Source organism: Xyrauchen texanus, chromosome 2, assembly GCF_025860055.1.
Source record: "Xyrauchen texanus isolate HMW12.3.18 chromosome 2, RBS_HiC_50CHRs, whole genome shotgun sequence".
Lineage (NCBI taxonomy): Eukaryota > Metazoa > Chordata > Actinopteri > Cypriniformes > Catostomidae > Xyrauchen > Xyrauchen texanus.
Genome location: NC_068277.1, coordinates 30,103,551 through 30,129,535, shown reverse-complemented (window position 1 = coordinate 30,129,535; position 25,985 = coordinate 30,103,551). Strand labels below are relative to the sequence as shown.

General features: G+C 36.5%; 2 protein-coding genes across 2 annotated transcripts in view; one reads left to right on the top strand and one right to left on the bottom strand.

Annotated features, from left to right (window-relative positions):
- The window catches only part of mettl15 (methyltransferase like 15), a 114,634-nt gene extending 91,957 nt beyond the window's left edge, over nt 1-22,677 (bottom strand). The window contains exons 1-2 of the mRNA XM_052153864.1: nt 22,421-22,677; nt 21,748-22,024 (exon numbers count right to left, since the gene is read on the bottom strand). Coding sequence (XP_052009824.1) covers nt 21,748-22,024; nt 22,421-22,422 — 279 coding nt within the window. The 5' untranslated portion in view covers nt 22,423-22,677. The remainder of the gene's footprint in view (nt 1-21,747; nt 22,025-22,420) is intronic.
- Nucleotides 22,678-23,076: 399 nt separating this feature from the next.
- Nucleotides 23,077-25,985, top strand: part of kif18a (kinesin family member 18A) — a 42,680-nt gene continuing 39,771 nt past the window's right edge. Inside the window, exons 1-3 of the mRNA XM_052152193.1 lie at nt 23,077-23,213; nt 23,951-24,322; nt 25,092-25,249. Of these exons, the coding sequence (XP_052008153.1) occupies nt 24,004-24,322; nt 25,092-25,249 (477 nt within the window). The 5' untranslated portion in view covers nt 23,077-23,213; nt 23,951-24,003. The remainder of the gene's footprint in view (nt 23,214-23,950; nt 24,323-25,091; nt 25,250-25,985) is intronic.

Here is a 25,985-nt window from a genome sequence, read left to right as displayed (position 1 = left end):
CAACACTTAGTAACAGGAAATTTGTCATTTTAACTGGAAAAGAATGCAAAAATGCTAGAGCAAAAACATGTTAATTGGTTAACTATAAGTTACCTTACCATACACAGAATGCATGTTTTTATATATACTCTTTTTTTCTTCATGTTTTTAAGATAATACACATACATTTACAATAAAATACTGTTAAAATTGTTTTTGTAAGTACAAATATGAGTCACCTAATCAATTACAATGAAAAATGAAAGTCTCTGTGTGATGTTTCACATTTGCTTTATTTTTTTAAATGTTTCTTCTTATGTTTTTTATCAGTTAGGTATATTTGAATGTTTTATGCCACATTTTATGTTGTGTAGTTAATGTTTATCACATTATTTTATGCGTGTTATCCTGATGATGTTTGGTCTTTTGTGTTGATACACTGCAAACAATGATTTTCTGAATATTTATAAAAAATTCTAAACACCCTTAAAAAAAATTTAACAAATATTTGAGTAGCAGAAGGATATAAGATACTAAAACTTGTTTTCAGAGAAATCTAACATAATTTAGTGGGGTTTATGCTTTAAGCATAAACTTTATTAGTTTTGTTAGATTTCTATAGAAAAAAACATAATATATTATGTAATTTTGCTTCTCAATTAAATTATTATAAAATATATAATATTTTTACTGGAAAACAAGAAAATTATATTTTGCAATGTAACTGTGTAATGCACATTTATTGGTCATTGTTCATTGGTGGTTATTACATTTAAAATACAAAGCAGATTTTAGTAGTTCAAGATGATTGAACTACTGTCTTTTTTACAGTACAGTTGTATTTTATTGTATATTTAACATGTTTTCTTCCAGTACAATAATATATATATATATATATATTATATATAAAAACTTTTAGATTTACATAAATTGCATTAATGTGTACAACAAAATATAGTAATTAAAGGGTGAACTTGGAGTGACAGATAAAATAAATTAATAATTGTGAGTTTCTTGAACTTTTATGGCTTAAAAATACATTAAAAATAAGATTTTGAGCACTACCAACTCAAGTGATCAAGTACAGAACTGAGGTTCTGGGGAATACTTATAAGCCATTGAATAATTGTTGTTATTAAGAATTTATAAAGATTTTAGCTGTTTTTAGTATTATTGTTGTTGTACTGTATTAATTGTTTTGTGTAAAGACACCATTAGGGTGATTGGTATTCCCTTTGCCATCTATTGCAGGGCTCCCTGTTCTTTTATTCTATTCTATTTGCAAAAGTAATGTTTGGGAGCATAACATTTATATTTTCTATTGACACTAAAGTAGCAGATATATATAACCATTGTAAGACAAACGTATTTGTGAAACATCATATGTGCCTAAGACATCAAATCCATCAAAAAATAATTTCAGTGTATAAGACCCAAAGGGGGAAAAAACAAGCCAAAAAGCATTTTCAATTCCTCTTCCCAACATAAAGGAAAAATATTTCAAGTATATTTAATTTTAAAAACGCTTTTTCTATTAAATGGAAAATTATTTAACAGATTACCTAAATACTGGCATGGTATCTGACCTTAGTTTTAGCAAGGCACTGTATTATTATTACTTTTGTAAATATACACAAGCAATGAGCACAAAAACAAGAACATATGCTCATGCCATTTCAGTTGGCAGATAAAAACAAAAAAAGGCTTTGCTTACGGCACTGACTCACAGTTCTGTCCTCAAGGCATCTATACCACGACACCTGCTTCTTGAAATGAAGCGCCATACATTACAATTCCTGTCACACATAAAACCCGAATGGGCCCTCATAACTATTACATAGATCCATTTAGGAATCAGCAGGAGCCGGTCACATCATACCTCAAAGCAGTAAGAGTCTGTGTCTCAGAGGAGCTTCGACACACATAGTCCTATACATTTCAGAGTACATATACAAAGGAGTGGACTATGTCTAAAGAACATGTCAGTCAGATGTATCAAGTCAAAGACAGCACTTTAATTAAATCAGAAAGAGCTTTCAATTAGCTAGTGTTGCCCATGGTTGGGCAGGAAGGCTCTGTGTCAGGAAACTGACTCATAAAGCTTTTTAAAAACGTTTAGTTTTTTCCTCACCTCCCTGCCGTCTGCTGAATGAAATCTACCAGTGATTGAACATGAGGAGAGGCAGAGAAAGACAAAAAAAATAAAAAAAGTATAGGCCATCTGACCTTCTGTGAAGTGACTGCGCTTCCGGCCCTGGACACAACCTGTAGTGCCTATCGACACCTGGCTCCCCAGCGTGAAATCAATGGTGCTAAAAACAATGAGGGGCAGCAAGACGCACTGCAAGCCTCTTACATTGACAGCCTTGTCATCATAACTTGTGTATAAGTTTACTCAGTTTTGGGTTTTAATTCAGGCAGCTGTAAAATATTTGGATCTCTTTCTAAATGTTGTATTTATTTAAAGTATTTTTGAAATAACATGCAGAAATCATCCTAATACCTGCCAGACATTACTGAAATAAGAGCCATGAAATATCACTCCTGTCTTTATTACAGCCCTAGGCACTGTAAACAGCAGAAATGAGGGTCACAGATTCTTAGCTATGCTGCTTTCTGCCTGTCAATCATTTTGTGTTCACAGGGAAGCCCATATATGGACAACAGGAAGAGAATGCTATGTATTTACATCATATTACCTGTACAAGGTCAGTGTAACAGTTGGGTTTGCTGACATCAAATTGCATTTTTAATTACTTATCCATGACACCAGCATGATCACATGGAAATGAAACATGTTGCTATCGAATGTTCCTGTACACTGAAATGGACCCCATTCTGTGGAGTTACTGAAAGGTCTTCTCCCATTAGAATTTGTATCAATTCAAATGTGTTTTCCTTTTTATTTGGCAGTAATGATTGCACGTTGTGCAAGCAGCCTCAGAGGCACGGGTTCTGGTCCCATGGAAACCAGGAAGTAATAGCGTTCACATAATCAACGATGAGCGCAATTTGGAGGATGCATTTTCTAAGATTCAATTTTTTTTCTCCACTGCCATATAGGTTAAGGGTTTGGGTTAGGACATACAGTGGATATAAAAAGTCAAAAGATTTCAGTTTGTTTTTCAATTGAATTGTTCACATTATAGGTCTGAAATGATTTATCTTTTTCTCATTCTTTTACATAACAAGAACCTGGCATTTAAAAAGGGGTGTGTAGATTTTTATATCCACAGTATGTTTAGTAAAATATACATGTCTGTTTATTGTATTACATAATATCCCACTTAAAACAACTAACTTTTTGCAGGACCTCTTTGGACATTTCATCGGATACTGGAGCTCACACCTGCTCATACATTTAACAACACTTCCAACTTCTGCCACTGGGGGCAGTGGTTAAAATTTCAGTAAGCACCGATCAATCTCAACTGAAGAATTTTTTACCTACTGTCGCCAAATTCAAGTGACATCAGTCTGGTGGAGTAAAGATGCTCTCCTGCACCATTTCTGACTAACCGCTCTCCATGCGCCTCTGTGTGCATGTGTGTCTTTGTAGGGTGGGATTTGGGAAGAGGGGGTGTGTCTAATTCAGCGACTAACTCTGGGGAAAGTTCCAGAATGGCTTACGGCACCATTAAAGTTCAAGTTGAGATCAGCAACAGAAAAGAACAACAGCAGGTGCTGACGCCTCACTTCCAAAGCTTTGCTTAGGGTAAAGCTTGACATCTAAACTGTGAGTCAGTGAGAGGGATGATAACAATCATAAATGCATCCTCACAGCCTCATTTTCACAAGTGTTGCCCTTAAACCCAGTGCCTGGATTCTGTCTCGCAAAAATAGCACCTGCATTCAATGCGATCATGTCGCTCAACGTCCCATCAATCAGCAGCCAGGTTTCTGTACGGAAATCTGGTGCAATAAATTATAGAGAATCATAATTCAAATAATAGCATGCCTGCGGTTTCTGAGCTTTCATGCAAACCCCAATCAAGGCCATGTTGCTGTGATGAGTCATCGCTCTATCCAGCTGTCCACAGGGCATACATCTGATTAGCAAGCCCACGCTCACCCAGTAGGCACAAATGTAAATATTGTAATAAAACCCTCAGTAATAACTTAGCTCCGGTGTCTTGGATAGGCTTCACTTTATTTATTTTTCCCCACATTTCAGCAATATTGTTTGATAGAGACCGCATACTTAAATAACAGTTATTAAAGCAAGGTTTCAGGTGTGGGTTTCCAGAAACCATTCTTCAACTTTTTTTTTCTCCCACGGGGAGTTACTTGCATCATTAGTGTAATTATCCTTCACATCAGTGTTGGAGTTATTTACCATCAAAGAAGTGGGTGTTTTGCTTCACGTACAGAGCTACAGAGTGACACGCTGCACCATGACTAATATGAAGTGATATGTATATCAAAGCTACAAAATAATATTATTATTATTTTTTTCTGAACCTAGAATGTAAGGGAAAAGAATTGCAAATGACATGCAATTCAAAGTTCAAGTGCTGCTGTAAGGGTTGCATTACCTGTGAAAGTATTTGATCAGAACATAGTTTATTAAAAGTTGTCTTAATAGGAAGTATAAAAGTGACCAATGTCTACATTGCCACAAGGGGTTCAATGGGTATGTTGTCATGGCGACGTAGAATGCTTGAGGGCCTCTGCTGAGCTCCCACTAAGTGGCTATCCACTATGTGCCAGCTTAACCACCTGGTACAGCCAGATACATTTGGCTAATGATGTCACAGACACTCTTTCATGCCGCGCCCCAACCACCATGGCCTAATTGTCTATTCATGAGAGTAATGAGAATTCAGGGAAAGGGAGAGTGAGAGAGACTTTGCTCATGGCCACTGATAACCCCAGACTAAACTTGCAACCTTACGAGGCTTGGGCTTAATATCTGGCCGTCAATCAGCTCTGCCATCCCTTGCCGGAGTGCTTAATTACAGAGATCAATTATTCACCAGCCTCGTCTTTCAGTAGGCCATGCTCCTCAAAAAATTCTGCAACAGGCAGGAGGAGACGACTGCGGCTTACCAGGGCTGTCCAGAAATATCCATAGCACAATATCTCCACCAGGAGAATGCTGTCTGCACCTAACCTAAGCGCAGGGAACTATTTGACATGCATGACCAGTGCGAGTGTAATGTTACCTGAAAATGTATCGAGATCCACCGCGGCACTACTGGCCCTGTCAATGTGTTGACGTCATTGCTTGTTGATAAATACCACTTCAACGTCATCATCAATTGCCGTCATTAGGTCCTTCATGGCCGGACTGTGCGTTCATTATTATGTTACACAAACTGCTTGAGATGCAACTGCTTGAGATGCAACTAAGCAATGACAAGAAATTGTCAAATGTAGCTGCTAAAAAGGTGGTTTGTTTTTACATTTGAACTGGTGTATCTAATCTTTTAATCATACTAGTAAGACATCTTCATGTTGGTGGCATAAGACAATGACAGGAATGTATATTCTACCTCAGTGAACAAGGAGAAGAGAGATGTTGGTGGCCACGATCTCCATCTTGGCAGGGTGTTGCTTATCAGAAGACCCAGTTCTTTACACAAACCTTAAAGGTTACTCCTTTACCGGCATCCGATTCTAAATCATTGTAAGCTAAACTGTTCAACTGACCCCAGATCGGCACAAAACGTAACTTCAGCCAATTCCCGTATCCTCCCACGTTCTACAGTCTGACAGCTCATTAATCTCCCTTGGCTGCAATCCCTCCTCCCCGGTGTCAGAGCCTGAGCCAGAGCAAAGTATTCCCCTATGACTGCCCGTGTCCATCCCCACTGGTCCACCTGCCTGGATCAAACACTCTCCACAGGGAGGGGACAAGGTGGTAAAGACCAGAAAGGGGGGCGTTGTGGATTCCAACAGGCAATAAAAACAAAACAAATCACTTCCTGTCAGGGTGTGTTTTTACTGAGTGGGCGTGCAAATGTGTGTAACCAGGCTCAAAGAGCAGGGCCACTAATTGAGAAAGGACATGAATAAAGCAGTGGCTGGCTTCGATTGTCCGTGGGCAGGCTCCAGGGGAAAGCCAGTGCAGAGGAATCTATCAGAGGAAATTGGCTAGGTCGTGGGTGGAACCTTCATTGAGTAAAATGCCTAATGGTGAGATCTAAGACTGGGCTCACCAGATCTCGGTGTATAAATCTAATAATAATGGAGGGGAAATTCACAATGTGTTCGGTCAATAAGAACCAGTCTTTTGCTTTGTTTGTAACATCACCGTAGGACATTCTGTTGCCATTATGGCCCTATTTACACCTGGTATTAAGATGCATTATGGCCAATTCGATCACAGGTGCCGATGAAGGCTCAAGCACCCAGGGAACTGTATTCCACAGGATCGGGCGGGTGGTGGCTCAGCAGTTGAGGCTCTGGGTTACTGACCAAAAGGTCAGGGGTTCAAGCCCCAGCACAGTCAAGATATAATTGTTGGGCCCTTGAGCAAGGCCCTTGACCCTATCTGCTCCAGGGGCGCTGTTTCATGGCTGACCCCAGTTTAGTTGGGATATGCTAAAACAACTGCATTTCATTGCCTCTGTACCTTTACTCTACACAATTACAATAAAGTTACATCTTAACCTTACAGTTACAATTTAAATCATTGTTATTTAGAATACAGTTACATTCAAAAAAGTATTTTGATTACTGAAGAGATTAATTCGCATTTTATTGTCATTTGTTTCATTTAATATTTAGTCCTTTCAGATGGAAAACATTTATACATATAAATGATGCGATCCAAAGTGCATTTAAACAGCGGTGAAACACTTTCTTAAGATGTGATACATTCACATGAGCAGACAGAGAAGTAAGTTTAAAGTTTGGAGCAGAACTAGAAATAAATTTTGTGTAAATTGTCAGATTTAAGCTAAGCTAAAATGCTATTTCTACCCATTTTACATGCACATGTTACCAGGCACAATCATATTGTTTTATCAAGAAAATTCACGTTTGCTTATAATTTCTTTTTTTCTAGTAAGACCTTTTGATATTAGGGCAAAAATCATATCCTTGATGATAATTTTTGTATTGTTTTTCTGTAAAAATATCTAAAAATCCTTAAAACAAGATCAATTTGATTGATTTTGTTTTAGAAACAACACTGCATAAGATATTTAGGTTTTTCAGAGAATGTATTTTTAACATGTGTATTTTGTTTTACTGTTTATTTTTATAGTCAAAACAAGTGAAAAAAAAAAAAAAAAATAAAAAAATCGACCAGTGCTGAAGAAGTAACCCAAAGTATTTAGAATACATTAATTACTAACCTTGAGTATTCTAACAAAATATGTTACAAATTACATTTTGTACACATCTGTAGTGAAATACATTTCAAAAGTAACCCTTCCAACCCTGCAAGCACCCACGGGAATGGCCGAGCACCCACGGAAAAGCACGAGATATTCTCCATTAATTTTCTCCATTGGCATTTCAAAAATATTTAATAAATATTTCTCAGCCTTGACACAAACCAGAAAGCTTTTATATTAACTTACGAAATTAAAATATTTAATTTTAAGCAAATCGTTTTTTTAAATCGAAAAAAAGCGATAATTGGGAACTGATAGGTGGATCTCACTTCGAGACTGAGGTTCTGGCAGGTCGTAATACTCTCAATGCCTCATTACAATTCATATTTGCATTTTGTTAAAAGGGACAGGTTTGTAATTCAAACGAAAACTTCAGTTGACACAACATCTCTCCCATTAGTAACAATAAAGACTTAATGTTTACACATTTACATTCCTATTGTGTTTGCAATAAAAAAAGAAACAAAATGTCTGTGCGTTTCTCTTCACAGTTTTGCCCGAAGGGTTAGGGCACCCACCGGAAGAAACATAAATTGCCGCCTATGAATCCGATCACAAGTGGACAAGCAAAAAACACCACTGTTTGCGCATGGTTGTAGCATCTCTTTTCACTTGTAATCAAATTTATTTTTGTGTAACTGCATGACAATAACTAAGAACAAAAAGTTGGTGTGATAAAAAAAATTGCACCATTTCTCCTAATTACTAAATACATATCATAGCATTATATGTTTATTATATATTATTATATTTGACACTGGACACTTTTGACCAGCGTCTCGCACATTGGACTGGCCGATATATTGTATATTCACGATTTAATCTTGATGTTTTTGCTGAGGATATGAAATTAAGCAATATTGTGCATAATTTTTATGCGGTTTTTATTTGGCAATTAAGCTTCATATAGAACGCATCAATTAATAACATAATATGCCGACATGGTCATAACTGACTGTAAAACTGCAAAAGGTGGTGATTAATAAACAGGTAACACGCTGTTCTCTGCACGTGTGGGGCTTTTTGGCTCATGTTTTCAGTGCTTTTAGAGCAGTTTACATCCATTGTAAAAGATGCATTGTACAACTCCAAACATTAGTAACCATTCTAATTTATTAAACAAATTTACAAAGGCAGCATAATATAACAGAAAATAGGAAGATGACAGCGTTTCACCAAATGCAGAACATTGTAAACTGCACAAGCTTTTTAGGAGTTAAAGGAATGTTCCGGGTTCAATACAAGTTAAGCTCAATCAATGGTATTTGTGGCATAATTTTGATTACCACAAAAAAATATTTTGACTTGGCAAAAATCAAGGTTCCAGTGAGGCATTTACAATGGAAGTGAATGGGGCCAATGTTTTTACATTTAAACACTACATTTTTCAAAGATATAGCCACAAGACATAAACAATATGCATGTAAACATGATTTTAGTGTGATACAATTATTTACTAACCTTTTCTGAGTAAATTTGTTGCCAATTTTACAACTGTCACCATGACGATTTAATGTCAACAAAACATAAACCCCTAAAATGACTGTAAAAATGACGATTTATACAACATTTCAGCTCAAATAATACACAAGTTTTAATATCATGTAAGTGCCTCACTGTAACCTTGATTGTAGTTTTTTAAAGAAAAGGAGAGACGAGTAAACATATAATTTTGTGGTAATAAACATTATGCCACAAATGCTATCGACTGATATTAACTTGTATTTAACCTGCAACATTCCTATAAAATAGAAGCTCCAGTTGAAGATGAAGTAAACAATACAGAAAAAATATTAACTTATATTAAAAAAAAATCGAATCCACAAAATAAAAATTATAATTTAATATTATAACGTAATAATAAAATTCACTGGGTACCACAGTAATAATTTAGTATTATACAATATTCAACTTTGTACCAAAAATGAATGAAATTATGATGCTCATGCACATTAGGTTGTGCACTGTTAATGTTTTATTTGAAATGATGTAGTGCTATGAATAATTCCTGTTAGTTAGGTTGATAATTAAAATGTTATGCATTTGTAATTAAATAACAATGTAGTGAACAGCCAGTGAGAAATTTTCTGTAACACGCATATACTGGCCTTTTGGCCTTTCCAATAGGGTCTAACATTGTGAGAGACAGCAAGAGCATTATTACTAGAGGGTCACATCTGGTTTAGAGATTGGCCTGAAATGGCAAGGAATGAAAATGCTGAACCTGTGAACATCCACATATCAATCTGTTAAACTCAGTTAAGCTCTATGTGCACTTGAAGATTGGGACAGAGAAGAAAGGGTGGAAAATGAAAAGACGTAAAAATGAAAGTCTCACTTAATTTTTATTTAATGTAAATTATACCTCCCCCACCCAGACATAAAAATAAAAAAACGAATCCAACTGAATGGAACTTTTAAAACAATTTGAACTAATTTTTAAATATAAGAGAGCAAGGCATGCAGCTACCTGCTCAAATATGTCACGTATAATATACACAGTAGACAGGGTTGTACCTACAACCCTGATATGGACAAGCATGTCTTCCCCCCAGACGTGCAAAAATCCTCACTTCCCTGTCACCTACTACACTGCTATTGTCACACAAATGGCTTCCCCATTACACCCATTTTATCAAGCTGTAGAATTCATACTGCTCCTTATTCAATTAGCCAAATTCTACAATTGCATCTAGATGGCTAAGATAATTAGTGTAAAATGGTTACCCAGTTGGAAAAGTGGATCTGAATTCAAGGTGAATAGAATATCCAGTTGTACCAAATGTAATTTTTTCAAGGCTAATTTGGTTGCTAATTAGGCTGCTCTAGTTTGGGTAATTTATGGATGAGTGGAAGGTAAAAAATGCCAGAATGAGAGACAATTTGAGTAAATTAACTAAGAATTGTCTCTATTTGTCTCCTCATTCTCTCCATCTTTCTCTGTCAAAGGAAGTTTCTGAAAGACACAAAACAGGTTAATTAATCTCTAAAAGAATGAGAGAATTGCGAAATCGCTGGTCACTCACTGTAGTTCACAAGTACATTTTCTAATATTAAAAGCATTCTGAGATGTTATTCTTCTCACCACAATTGTACAAAGCGGTAATCTGAGTTACTGTAGACTTTGTCATTTTGAACATTCTGGCCATTCTTGGTTGTCCTCTCTCATCATCCAGGCATTTCAGAGGACCACCACTCATTGGATTTTATTTGTTTTTGGCACCATTCAGAGTAAATTCTAGAGACTGTTGAGTGTAAAAATCCCAGGAAATCAGCAGGTAGAGAAATACTCAAACCAGCCCATCTGGCACCAACACTCATCCATGCGATTATCTAATCAGCTAATCTTGTGGCAGCAGTGCAGTGCATAAATCATTCAGATACAGGTCAGGAGCTTCAACACGGGAGGCTAATGCTACTCTCCGCGATCCACACAAAACTTACCACGTGACCCATTGAGAGCGAGAACCCCTAATCTCGACCCTGAGGAGGTTACCCATGTGACTCTACCATCCCTAGCATCCGGGCCAATTTGGATGCTTAGGAGACCTGGCTGGAGTCACTCAGCATGCCCTGGATTCAAACTCATGACTTCAGAAGTGGTAGTCAGCATCAATACTCGCTGAGTCTTGATCTTTTGGTCTTGGTCTCAAGAGGAAACCCGAACTTGGTCTAGGTCTCGGGTTATTGTCTTAGTCAAGACCACAATGTATTACCAAAGCAATAAATGTGATAATAATTTTAACCCCTAGTTGGCATGGCATCTGCACCATTACTGAGAATTTGCAAGTACTTCTGAATATGTGTCATTATGTATGCTTCGACAAGCAATGTCTCGCTCATCACATGAATTTAAGTGCAAGAACTATGGTCTAACAACACAAAGCAATCATTAGTGTTTTATGGTTATAACAGCAGTGTAGAGGACACGACTTAAATCGCAGTAGCCGAGAGTGCAGCAGCAGAACTCAATTTGTGAGCACGCTGAGCAGATTTCTTCTGCTCCGGTGAATTAAACACCTCCGTTGCATTCATGCGCTCAACAGACATGTCTGTGATTTTCAAAAATAAACATTGATATTTTGTTGTATTAAAAATACATATGAAACACAATTCTCAGTTGCCCATGCTTTTGGGAAGTCCAACTCAATTCCGTGAATCAATTCTTTCAAACCGTTCTTTTCAATTATTATAATTTATCTTTCTTTATTTTGATCAGAGATGGTCAGTGTTACTGTCAGTGAAGAACATTCTGTTTATGAATAGTTATTTTAGAAGTATACGTTTTCCTTTCAATGGGGTTAAGGTCAGGACTCTGTTGTGGCCAATTCATGAGTAAAAATGATTACTCAAGCTCCCTGAACCACTCTTTTACAATTTGAGCCCAATGAATCAGGAAGTGTATATTCAGCTTTGTGACACCTGGGGGTGAGGTGGTGGGGGATCGAAAAGAATGGGTGTGCCAATGCCATGCAGGCTATCCACTAAGCAATTCAACTCACTTCACTTTAGTTGTATTATTTACATAGCTAGGCATTTGGGCTACAAAGGCATCTTGTAAAACTGGACTGTTTTGTATGATATTGTTGTCTGGAAAATGTCAGAGCATGCAGTGGTAAAATTTGAAAACTTGTAAAAGCCTGGTTCGTGGACCGACAGATCTTGGCTTGGATCTAGGTCTTGGGGATAGGTCTCGGTCTGGATTAAGGTCTTGAAGGGTTTAGTCTTGGTCTGGGTCTTGTATTGGTCTAGGTCTTGGAGGGTCTGGTCTTGAATACACCCCTGTTACAATGTATACATGATACTTTATATTTGATATTCTAAATAAAAGGCAGTAAGCTAAATATGGGTAATTTCCCTCAACTGTTCCTATTGGCAATTGGTACTTAGTGTGGGCCTACACACATGTTCATGACACCTGTAAAACAAAATGTGAAAAGAAGTGTGCAGCTGCCAAAGTGTTTATCAACCATTTGAATTTGAGTAGTTATACCATCGCAGGTATTTTATGAGTGAGTGAAAAGGGTTGTAAAATTATTTAAAATTAAAATTAAGTCATCACAGAACATTCATGGGCAATCCCGCTTACAATTTTGATGAACAGTTAGTGAAATCCCTACTCTTCAACTGCCGTGCCAGGGGGTGACGCGTAAAAGCACTTCACCTGCCGCTATCCATTCCTGAATAGCTGCGTAGGAGGTGGCAGCCAGCTGAAAGCCTATATTTACCCACTTTGGTGTAATTGCGGCATTTACGCTTTGATTGCATAAGAGCTCTATTCATACTCAATCCTGCCTAGTTTGACGAGAACTTCTGCAGTGGGGTTGATTGCTTTACAATGATAGATCAAAATATTAGAGTGATCCCTCTGAGCAGACACAGTAAGCACTTGACTAACAGTTTTTATTACGCTGTCTATCAGTGTAATAATAAAAGAGGCTAAATTGTTTAATGAGTGGGAAATGAGCTGGTTCAAGCTTTTATTGTAATTACCAATCTCCTGGTAGTTTGTAGATTTTGATACTAAATGCCTGAAGCTATAAAACAGATATCTTCTGACTATAAGGCTCACATTCAGGATTTTTCAGGCATTACATTTTTTTTGGCGACCACCAGAGTGAAAAACCGGGTCGCCAAAGCAAATTTTATGAGATTCATCTCACGTTTGCCGCTTTGTATGCACTAAATATGCTTTTCATCTAAAACGCAAATTTGCACACCACATTTTGCGGATTGCACAGAGCGGATCACTTCCCGCGATATTGTGGCGCAGACCATAAAACCTATGCAACCCATTTTAATTCTACTGAGAATTTTCTAGTTTAAAACTATGGAGAAAGTCAAATTTCTCAAACAGCTGGACAGCCCCAACAAAATAGAAAACACTGACGAGGAAAAGAGAAATCTCTGTTTCATGCATTAAAAAAACTGATGTTTTTCAAATTACACATGACCTTTATTTGTTTTGTAATTAAAATGTTTTATTAAATCTTACAATAATAAAGAAACGCATATATATATATATATATATATATATATACATACATAAATACATACATACATACATACAAACAAAATTGAAACCCCACAACCACCCCTCCCAATACCCAACCCTAATCTCAATACACCACCAAAAAACATGTCCCATATCTGTATCCTCCGAATGGCATCACCAGCAGGTTGGTGTGCCTTTAAGACCAAACCTATAAAATCTAGAGGGGGTCCAATAATATCTATGTAAAATCTTGAATTGCATAAGACGCACCTTTGCATCTCTAGATGCAGACTTTACATTTTTAAGATTCCTAGCCCACAGTTCCTCCTCCAATACAAAATTGAAAACTTTCTCCCATGATCTCTTGATAGAAATTAAAGCTCCGTCCCCCAGACTCTGAATTGGCAGGGAGTATTACACTGATGCCTCGTGACCTTTTCCAAAACCAGTAATCACCACTCCCATAGTATCTGCCGCTTTATGGGGGTGTACTACCCGAAAATAGTACAGAGTAGGGCTGCACGATTTGGGGAAAATGTCATATAGCGATTATTGAGGCTAATATTGCGATTGCGATTTCGATGTAATAAACAAATGAGTCAACGTGAGTCAACTTGCTTGGTTATCAAGGAAAATGCACAAATAGATAACTGATAATGCTGAAATGTGTATTTCTCAACTCAAACATACAAACTAGCAACAATAACAACAATAAATGCAGTGTTTTGAAATTAAAGTATGTTTACAAAATTAAATAACATCTTTGCATTACTGCAAACTTGTTATTTTATCAATATTACACCTAAATAAAATGGAACAATAAATAAAAAATTTTCATTTTAAATTGACATTTAATCAGGATGTAACATGTACTTTCTATAAACTCTTTTGAAAAGGAAACTGGATATAAAAATGTGGTTCACTCAAACCACTAAAACTCTTGTTGTGCGTTTTTTTTTTTTTTTAAATGACCAACTGGTATTTCCAAATCCTCTTTCTAAAAAGTTCTACTTATCGCTGGTACCTCTTGTCCAGTGTGTGGATAATTTTCTGAAATCCCACTTTGCTAACGGTGCATCATGTCTCTTTATATATCTGTGAAGACTTGTCATATAGCGTGTCATATGGTGGTTGTTTTGTTTGGCTTACTGGGCTTTTTAATGCAGTTTTATTCAATATTTGACATTTTAGTCATATTTTAGTAACATTTAGTCATATTGATATTTTAGCCACTGAACACTGTAAACATTTTAGCCATAAGAGTATTATTGATAAGCATTTGCCAATCTTGTCTATCCAAAACCAATATTTTATATATATATATATATATATACACACACACACACACACACACACACACACACACACACACACATTTTATTGCTGTTGTCATTTAAGTGTTATTTTTGACATAAGATTGATCTTATCAATGATGCTACACGTTGCAAGCTGCAGACAGCAGGGGTGAGAGACGAGCGTCTCCGTGTTAGAATGCGCATCAGCCGGCGGAACTTTAAATCTCTCCCGGTCTCGACTCCCGCTCAGATTGGGTCTCTTCCGCGACTGGTTGAAGCGGCTCTGACCGCACCGAGAATGACAGTTTTGGAGTTTGTGTTTATTTACATGGTACACTCCCGTATTATATTAACTTTAATTAAGGATGAAATAAAGATATATCGTCAAGCTATGATCAGTGTTATTTTTTCTGGCCACCTGTTCAGTGTCGGTCTGCTCAGCATCTATCTCCACGCTGAACACCGGAAACTGACATGACCACACGTGCTACTCCCTAAACTGAGACTGACTGGTCATCTTTATTAGCGGTGTAGAAAATGGGCAAACAGCTCTCAGAGAGAATGGGCTGTCACGTCCACACATGAACTTATTTATTTAATATAGGCCTAATCGCAGCATTTTGCCATCATATAATCGCACAGGCTGACACCGCGATTGCGATATGATTTATCATGCAGCACTAGTACAGAGTAGGTGACGCAGTTGTAAATACCTATAAAACTAATATGGGGATCCCAAAATGTTGAACCAAATTTTCAAAGGATCTCAACACAACACTCTCATATAGATCACTGAGTGTATCAACCTCCCTCACAATCCACTCTGACCAGCAGAATGGGGACTTTTTAATACATCATTTTGGGTTCTGCCATATGCTCGAGGCAACATTTAAATAAATGTCTGAGTTAAAACTCTTTGGACACGTTTGTCCATACCGAGTGCAAATGCAAAATAACAGGGTGTAACTTAACTTCTCCGATTAGTTTGATAGAGTTCAATCCAAACCTAGTGAGGGGCTCTCTCAGGTGGAAGTGAAAAATAAGCCAAATGTCTGACACCAAATGCATAATAATAAAACAAACTCTTGGGAAGGCCAAGCCCACCTTTGTTAATTGGCCTACGTAACTTATTGAAAAGTAACCTGGGACACTTACCATTCCAAATGAAGGACTTCATTATGCTATCAAATTGCTTGAAATAAGAGAGGGGGATATCTACTGGGAGAGATTGTAGCAGGTAGTGTACAATTTGGAATACAGTTCATTTTAATAACATTAACCTTCCTAATCATAGATAAATGTAATGAAGCACATCTGCCCACATTGCTCGAAAACATTTTTATTAAAGGATTAAAATTAACTAATTAAATCAGACAAATTTGCTGGGAATAAAATGCTCAAACACTTAATACCCTGTTTGGGCCACTGGAAGGCACCCGGCTGGAAAGCAGTTACTGGGCAGTACGCTGTCAGAGACAAAGCTTTGGATTTAGACCAATTAACTTTGTATCCTGAGAACTTAGAAAAGGAATTCATAATTCTGTGGAGGCAAGGCATAGATCTAGTGGGGTCAGAGACAAATTAAAAAAAAAATGTATATAATTTTTAAAAAAAGCTTATGCGCCACACCTCACGACACCACCCCTGTAAAATAATTTTCCCTTATTATTGTGGCTAATGGTTCCAGGGCAAGACAGAACAATAATGGGGAAAGAGGGCAACCCTGCTGGGTGCCCCTATCCAGATAAAAATAATCTGAAATTAATCAATTTGTTGTACAGCCGCTACCGTGTCTATAAAGTAACTTAAACTATCCAATAAATGTATTCCTAAACCCATATATTTCCAAAATCTTAAAAAGATAATCCCATTCTACTATATCAAATGCCTTTTCAGGGTCAAGTGAGATGGCAGCGACCAGTCTTCTGATTCTCCACTGATCACATAATATTGATGAGACACCTAATCTTGTCAAAAGAGCTGCAGCCCAGAATAAACCCCACTTGATCTATATGTATAAGAGATGTCATAACTTTACTTAATCAGTTAGCCAAAATGTTTTATATTATTTTAATGTCTAGCTGGACCAGGGATACTCGACGTAACTCTTACACTCGCTTGGATCTTTGTCTTTTTTAAGAATCAGACTGATCCGGCTTGTGTCATGGTAGGCGGAAGCTTTCCATTCTTTACTGATTCTGTATAGCCAGTTCAGTAGCATAAGATCTAAAAACTCAGTGGCAAAGCCATCTGGCCCCAGAGCCTGTAGGCAAGGCCTTAATTATCTCGCCAAACTCCTTAGGTTATCTAGGAATCAAGATAATTGTTTTGCTCAGTCGTCAGTTTAGGGAGTTCTAATGGTTCCACAATATTTCTAATATCCTCATTAGTAGAAGACGACGTGGAACTATAAATCTCAAGATAGAATTCTTTAAAAGCATTATTAATATCAATGGCGGAGGTAAATATTTCATCACCAGCAGATTTCACTGAAAGAATGGTAGAAAAAGACTCTCTCTGTATGTATCAAAAAGTTTCCTCAAAGTTTGACTGTCTTGCCCTGAATAGCCAAAACTCCACCTTCTGCGACAAAATAGTATTATATCTGTATTTCAATCGGGTCAATTCTGAGAGCCTCAGATGACATTTGGCGCTCCAGCTCTGCCTCAGCACTTGTAATATTCCCTTCAAATTCCACGAGTTCTTGTGCTTTGGAATTTTTGATGAATGAGGCATACAGTATGATCCGACCCCTAAGAACCACCTTTAGTGCACCCAAGCCAGGTCCATATGGGATACTGAGGACCAGTTGGTCTCCATATAAACATTGATTTCAGCCTTTAACATTTGTTGAAAATATAAAAAAATATATATTCTAGAGTTAATCTTATGGACTGATGAAAAAAATGTATAGTCCCTCCCAGATGGGTTTAAAAGTCTCCAAATATCTGTAAGAACAAGATTTTTACACATCCTATGAAGCATCAATGAGTAAAGTAAAGTCTCATTGCAATATAATATCATGAGGGGTGCTAACGGTTTGCAACATCCCTTCAAGATCTATAAAAAAGCCCTGATCTACAGCATCAGGTGCGTAAATATTAGCCATAATCAAACTTTGCCCCTGAATTTCTGGCAAAACCATAATGATTCTCCCTAATTTATCTTTACTCAATCTGGGATATTTGAATTGTAATTTGAAATATTTACTTATCAATGTAATGACTCCCCTGATCTTACTTGAGCCAGCACTAAACAAAACATGTCCAACAATATCTTCACAAATTTTTTCAGTCCTTGTGTGCCTACAAGATTCCCCGTGACAACTTTGCCATTGGATTGCTCAAGTCTGGTGTTTCTATACAAATTGTGAGGCAATTAAATAACAGAAGATAATCTATAAAATCAACTCCAGCCAATAAGACGAATAAACAGAAAGAACGTAAAAGGTAAATGGTCTGCACTTATATAGCGCTGTTTTTTTAACCTTAGAGGTTACCAAAGCACTTTTGGTTGGTGTCCCAATCACCCATTCACACACACATTCACATTCATACACTAGCCTGCCATTGGGAGCAACTTGGGGTTCAGTATCTTGCCTAAGGACACTTCGGCATGTGGAGTAGTGTGGCGCTCGTCGAAATACAGCAAGATCCTCCATGTCCACTACGACTTTCGTCAGCATTACAGACATGCTCGCAAGTTGTAGCTGAATTTCTCCCGCCACACCGTCCAAACTGAGTCCCTATTTTGGAGGCCTATCTGAGGTGTCAGCTTGAGCTTGTGTCTTTTTATATCTCCAGAGCCCGAGGATTTTGAATTCTTTGACATGTTGATTTATTAGAAAGGTTAGCAGGTTGTATCAAATCTCACCGGTTTATGATACAAAAAGAATTAAAAACTAGCGAAGTGTGCAGAGCTCGTCGTTCACATGTCTGACCCTTGCATGGTGCCACGCGACCACCCATCATCACCTTTATTAAAATGTATCATGATTTTACAGTAGTAACAGTAACTGTGGTATTTTGACAAAATAAATTTTAATCACATAAATAATTACATTATATGGAATCTATAAAAAATAACTCTAATCCAATCTAAACATCAAATGCAATTAAGTAATTATGTTTTGTATTAATTAATTATAATTATGTCATAAACCAACGTGGATGAATGTATAGGTCAGCCACCACTGAAGTTCAAGAAAAATCCTGTACCATTAGTACATGTAAATGTCAGGGCAATAAAAGCACATCTTGGATTTTCTGCTGTAAATAATTCCTTGCATTGAAATGAACATGATGTTACATATACATAACATTTCTCCACTATATACCAGTTTACTGTTATGGGCCAGCCCAACATTTACATTTTACATTGCTTTTGTATAGGGATGCACAGAAATTTCGGCCGCCGAAAATTTTCGGCCGAAAATGGCACTTTCGGTTTTCGGCCGAAAGAAAAAAAAGGCCGAAAATATGAGCCGAAAATATATACCTCCTCGCCCCGCCTCTCAGTGCTCTGATTTCACTCTGGATCTCATGTTCTTGATGAGCTTTCTGACAGGAGAGACTGTCAGAAAGTTTAGCAACTTTTGTTCTTGAAGAGAAACCTGTCACTTGTACTTAAATAGAAAGCGGTCCAATTTGATGTGTATAGCAATTACATTACACTTGTTCTTCACTTGAGGATACATCTGTCGTTTACAGTTGAGGTTGGATTTAGTTCAATTACTGCTGTTTTGCACTGTTGTTTTGCACAATCATTTTCACTTAAAGTGTACATACGTTTACATAAACAGAATAGAGCACTGATCTATATATATAATTATAGGACTATATTATAGTTATATATAGATTAGTGGAATAGAGGCCCTCTGCCATTCTGTGTTCTGCCTTTTTGTTTTAATTAAAATTACTGTTGCATGTTTAAACTTTTTGAAAGATACTAGCTAAGTTCATTACTTGACTGTTGTTTTGCATATAATAGTTTTCTAAAACTTTACATTATTTGGATAATTGTTAATAAAATCTTTAAAATTAGATTTTTACAGAACTGAATGAAGAATAATATTTAATAATGTTTTAATATATTTTTTGTCCAATATTGGTGCCTTACTTTCAATAAAAGTGTGATTTATTTTATTGGTTTGTAGTTTTTAAATTCAGATTCATTAAATTCATGAAATTCATGAAAAAGTATAATGTTAATACAATTATACACAAAAATTATTATTATTTTTTTTCTTAAATAGGTAAAAAAAAAAAAAAAAAAAGTAAATTTCGGTTTCGGTTTTCGGCCAAGTGCATCCTGGATTTTCGGTTTCGGCCCAGAATTTTAATTTCGGTGCATCCCTACTTTTGTATTTTCCAAAAAACTGTAAAGAGAACCAACACTGTTTAAGTAGTCTATACACTTTATCTATTTATTTAAATAAATTGAACATTACAAACACCTTAAGTTCTTTTGCCAACAAGCCAAGCGGCATTGCGTACATAACACATCTGCAAGATACATTCCTTACTGAAGAACAGACTGTCACATTATTTTTATTTGATTATTTGGTTAAATGCAGGCCTTTGGCAAGCTCTGTCTGCACCAGTTGGCCCATGGGCGGAAAGTGAAGTTAAGAGGTGCAAACCTTAGTCAGGAGTGGTGCGGTACTTTGGCGCCCCACGTTCTGCCAACAAGCCAACAGTGGTGCCATCAGTGACTCAGTCACTGACCCTGAGCTCCCACATGCAAGAGCAATGCTTTGAGCTGTAGAACCCAGCAATGCCCATCTCAAGCTGCCCACTAGAGCAGACGGCCCTTTGACTCACGCCCATCTGGTCTGCTAGCACGTTAAAGTAAGCCAAGGTCTGTGAGCACATTGCTAACTTCCCTACCCTTCCCAAAAGTGGACAGTTAACAAATCGGGAGTCCTGAAAGTTTTGGTGATGCGCAACTTTTTTTGTTCAAGACAGCATGTGGTTAACACAGAGACGATGACAAGTCAACATTCCGCCTCCAGGTTTTCCCACATACATACACAAATACACAAACACAGCAGTCCAATGTTGCACCCTGTGTAGGAGTTATAAAGTATAAACGTTATGTCTCCATTAATTATTCCTATCTAAATCTTTCACGAATTATGTTATTTCTTTCTGCTTACATACAAGCATTCAATAAGATATTGGGTACTACCTTGGATTTTACTACCTTACCTAATGAAACCTGAGTTCATGACTAGACTTGGGTCTTAGTAAAGTTCTCCATCAATTTACATTTCATTACAGATTCAAAATTAAAATCAAACTGCTGCTTGAAAATGGCCACTAGTAGTAGACAATAATAAATGCTCTTAAAAAACATGAATGCAGTGTATGTGTTTGTATATTTACTCTATCACCACCTACAAACGTCAGACAAATATTTAGTCTCAACAATCACAGACTGTATTTTTAAGACCAAATATGCAAACAATTTAAATATTGCTTCACAAAATGCTGTCTACTAATACATGTAATAGAGCTGATTCTGGTTGTATTCCTAAAAGACAATTCACATTTTTGAGCCATGGGATCCCTCCTAAATTTCCTATGGTTTCTATGATGGTAGTTTTTCTTAAAAATGTATTCAAGAAGCTTTCACATTTTATTCTACAACATAGATTACAGTCTTACCACGAACAGGAATTTTGAAGCCACTGTGTGTGTTTTTTTAATCATATGTTGCTTACAAGTTCGTGAATAAAAACTACTGCTACCACTAGTTTCTGAGTGTGTGCCTAAAACAGACAACCGTTTTAGTCCTTATGAAGCAACATTTTATCTGCCAACATTTTAGCTACATACTTCTTATTTTGTTTTTTACATAGCGACTTCAAAAATAATGTTTGAGGTATGACTGTGTACTTTTTGATACGGATCAAAATATATTCAAGTATTTTAACCCAGGACCTTATTGTACTACTAAATCCAAAATAGCTACTACAAAAAAATAAAAAAATTAAAAACAAATTCCAAAGGGAACCCATGATGAATTAGCCTTGGGTTGGCCTATAAATTGTCATTACATCTGAACAGCTCTAGGGTCAGTGTAACATTCTAAATATTTAAATTTAGTAAAAGAAAACTGAAGGACTGACCTGTCCTGGTTGAATGTCCAAACACTGCAGTACCTCTTTCACCATAACAGGAGTGTGAAAGTCTTTCTCACTTTGAGATGACATCTCCACATTTCTGAGATCAGAACCAGGGCTTGAAGGAACTGAGTCAGTATAGGTTCTTTCTGAAGTCCACAACTTCCTCCAAAATTGGCTCAGTATTCTGGAGCTATGGTCAGGATCAACATCTCTCCATACCCATAAAGTCGGTTTGCAGGATGCAACCATGAAACGACTATAAAATAGAGACATCTGAACCCTGCACAGAATAGAGTACAAAACATATGCAACATTTAATGATAATGACAATGACAAGCTCTAAACTCATGAGACACAAAGAGAAAAATGGCATCTGTTTCAACAACCATATAACAACCATCAAAGGTTAAACAGAACTTTAAAAATATCATAATACATTAAATAAATCAAAAAGATGGCATGGACATGCAAAATTGATTTAAGAAACGATTTAAGACCGACAGACAGACAGACAGACAGATAGACAGATAGATAGATAGATAGATAGATAGATAGATAGATAGATAGATAGATAGATAGATAGATAGATTGATTTATCAACCATTTAAAATCCATTAACACAATCCTGATAACATGTTTTGGGCGGATCAATAAAAAAAGAGTTTACATAATATACATTTATTTCTTGTCCTGTCCACTGTCAACACGTGATGTATTTAAAGCATGTGTCTTCGCAAACTGTACAGTATGTCGAATTCAATGTGGGTGCTCTATTTAGACGTCAGGTCTGAAAGATACAACGGAGAAATCTACAATGTAAATAGATAAAACAATACAGAAGGATGTGAATTGACGGTTAAACGCTTCCCCCCTATAATCAATATATTTGGTCTTCCATTAAACGTGCAGCAGTGAAGATTGTTCATGAGCGCATCCCTGATGGCTTCCGGAAGAAACGCGAAATGACGATTTAATGTTCCGTTTGTACAGTGACAATTATTGTTTGGAATCTGTCACTTAAAAATATCAGTTAGCAATTTAGAAAATATTTACATAAATAGAATATGATTAAATTAATATGCATCACTTTATCGATTTATTTAAATTCCGTGAGCCTACATTCTGGTCGTTAAATTCAAATTTGGCTTATAATATTCGCTTAAATCACTTAAACGTAAACCTGTGACATAGTATGTTACGTCAAAATAATAATATAATTAAATATAAAGAAAAAAAATAGCCTTTCCATGGTAAAACAAATCTCCAGGGCGCCCGCGGTATGACGTCACTTGACGTCTGATTGCGGTTGTCCAATCAGCTGCGGGGACTGAACTGCAGCTTGCGTTTGAAATCTTCGCGCTTGTTGTTTTGGTTTTCTTTACAATCAGGTCGAACAGAAAATTTGAAGTTAAATTTGATCTTACTACGGTTCTCAGATCATTCATCTTGGATACATATTGTATCAAATGGTAGGTTAATCAAAGTTTTTAGAGCGCTAACCAAATCTTTTGTGATTTATGTGAAAAAGATGGCCAGTTAGCTAAAGCTTTAGCCCGGCACTGGCAGATGCTACTAACCAATGCTAGCAAGAGTTAGCAAGTATTAAGGTAATTATCAAATATAAGCTGTAGTTTGTAGCCCGATGTAGTCTGTATGCAGTGAATATAATTTGCCAATTGTTATAGTGCGATTAAAATAAATATGTACCTATTCAGAATGCAGGTTTCAGTTGTGGCCTTGCAATTCAGTGTTTAAGATAAATCTTATTGACTTTAGTGTTGTATGAAACTCTACGTTAATTTGATTATCACTTCTGGTTGGGGTTATTTATCCAAAATGGTATCAAGCTATAGCAATACACGAATACAACAATTATCTTGTCCATGGCATGGATGCATTGCAAATAAGTCTTTACATGAATGTAATAACTCTTTCGTGAAAACTGGTGTCATGGGATAATCTGTCAAAATAATGCTCTTTCAAATGAAAATGATAGAAGTATGACTATTATTAGTTATCATTAGAAGAATGCATACTTTATGTTCATAAAGAATATAAGTAGATTATTACTGGGTTATAAAAATGTTCTGTTATTTCCACTGCATTTTTTTGTCCTGTTGTTAATTTAATATATTTTATTTTTCTAAGTGTTAGATTGTTGTTTGGCCTCACTCTGTTGGTTAATTATACTCTTTTTGTTGCACAGATAAACAAACATCGTGAAGCAGAGATTTAATTGTGAAGCTGTACAACAGGACAATGTCAGATGGAGAGGTGTGCAGCCACGTAAAAGTGGTGGTTCGTGTCCGTCCTTTAAATGACAGAGAAAAGGATGGAAACTACAGAAATGTTGTCAATGTTGTCGACAACCACATGCTTATCTTTGATCCCAAAGATGAGGAAGTTACATTTTTCCGAGGGCAGAAGGTTGGCAACAGGGATGTGCGAAAAAGAGCCAATAAAGACCTCAAGTTTGTGTTTGACAGCGTGTTTAGGGAGGACTCGTCACAGATGGAAGTTTTTGAGAACACCACTAAAGCAATAGTGGATGGTGTGCTAAATGGCTACAACTGCACTGGTGAGGCAATCTTTTTGTCTTCATTGACTTAAATGATCTTTCTATTCCATGTGCTGTGATTCAGACAATAGCATCGAGATTTATGAAGTGGCACACAACAGCCAAATTGTTAGAGGTATTCAGTGTTGAGCTGACAATCTCTTTATTGCTAGAAGTTAATGCAGAATTCAGAGCTATCAACAAAGTTGCATATCAGTACTTGAAAGTGCCTAGAATTGTCAAAAATAAGAATTTTAAATCTTTGTTTTTGTCATGTTGCTTTGTTTTCTGAATATAATGTTGTTTTTATAAGAGCAACCCTTTTCATTTTTCAAGATGAATGGATTTCCAAAACTCTAAATGGCCATTCACTTATGTTGTATTCCACAGTGCTTTGCGTGGTTGTTGCAGTGACATTATCATGCTATCTCTTGCCTGATATGTTATGTTTTTGTGGACGTGGGCTTAAGGAGAAATACTGTTGTTGTTATTTCTTTATAGATGTTTGCAGTTAGAGCAAATAATGGGTTTTAAGCCTGTCTCAAAGGCAAAACAGTAATACCCAGTTGAACTGTTTTTGGTTCAAGTAGTTCTTTTCTACTTGTTCCACTTCTTAAATCAAGCTTTAAACAGGAACTTTTAATTGAAAACATAGAGTGAAATGCAGTTTTATTCTTTGGCACGGTTTTATTACTTTTAGTAAATCTGACTCCGTTAAGGTCCGGGGTGATGTTGTTATGGGAGGTAAACCTGCTCATGTTCTTGAATGTATGTGTTTGCATTTGGCCAGTGTTTGCCTATGGAGCTACAGGAGCTGGAAAAACACACACAATGTTGGGCACTAGTGATTCCCCTGGAGTGATGTATCTCACTATGAAAGAACTGTTTGCTCGAATGGATTTCGCCAACGAGGACAAAGTTTTTAATATCGCTTTTTCTTATCTTGAGGTGAGGTTTTGAGACTATCACATACTTTAAAATGGCATTGTGTATTTATTAATGGTTGATATGTGATAGCTTACCCAAAAATGAAAATGTCATTGTGTACTTTTCCTCATTCGTTCCAAGCCAAGCCTGTATGACTTTAATTTCTTATGCGGAACGCAAATGTTCAGATGAATATTGCGGCCTGTTTTTCAGTACTATACAAAATACAATAAAAAAGTGAATGGTGCCTCACTTTAAAGGGATAGTTCACCCAAAAAATTCTTTAATCATTTACTAATGCTCATTCATCTCAGATGTGTATGACTTTCTTTCATCTGCTGAACACAAAGATTTTGATAAGAATATTTCAGCTCTGTAGGTCCAGACAATGCAAGTGAAATGGTACCAAAAATGGGAAGCTCCATTAAGCATATAAAAGTCATCTTTACAACTCCAGTGGTAGAAATCCATATCTTCAGAAGTGATATAAGAGTGGGTGAGAAACGGAACTGTATTTAAGTCCTTTTATTACTATAAATCTCCACGTTCACTTTCATGTTCTTCTTTTGTTTTTTCCAATTGGCATTCTTCATTAATATGGCCACCTACTGGGTAGGGAGGAGAATTTATAGTAAAAAGGACTTAAATATTGGTCCATTTCTCACCCACACTTATATCGCTTTAAAATATATAGATTTAACCACTGGAGTCTTATGGATTACTTTTAAGGCTGCTGCATACTGGACGAGAAGCTCTG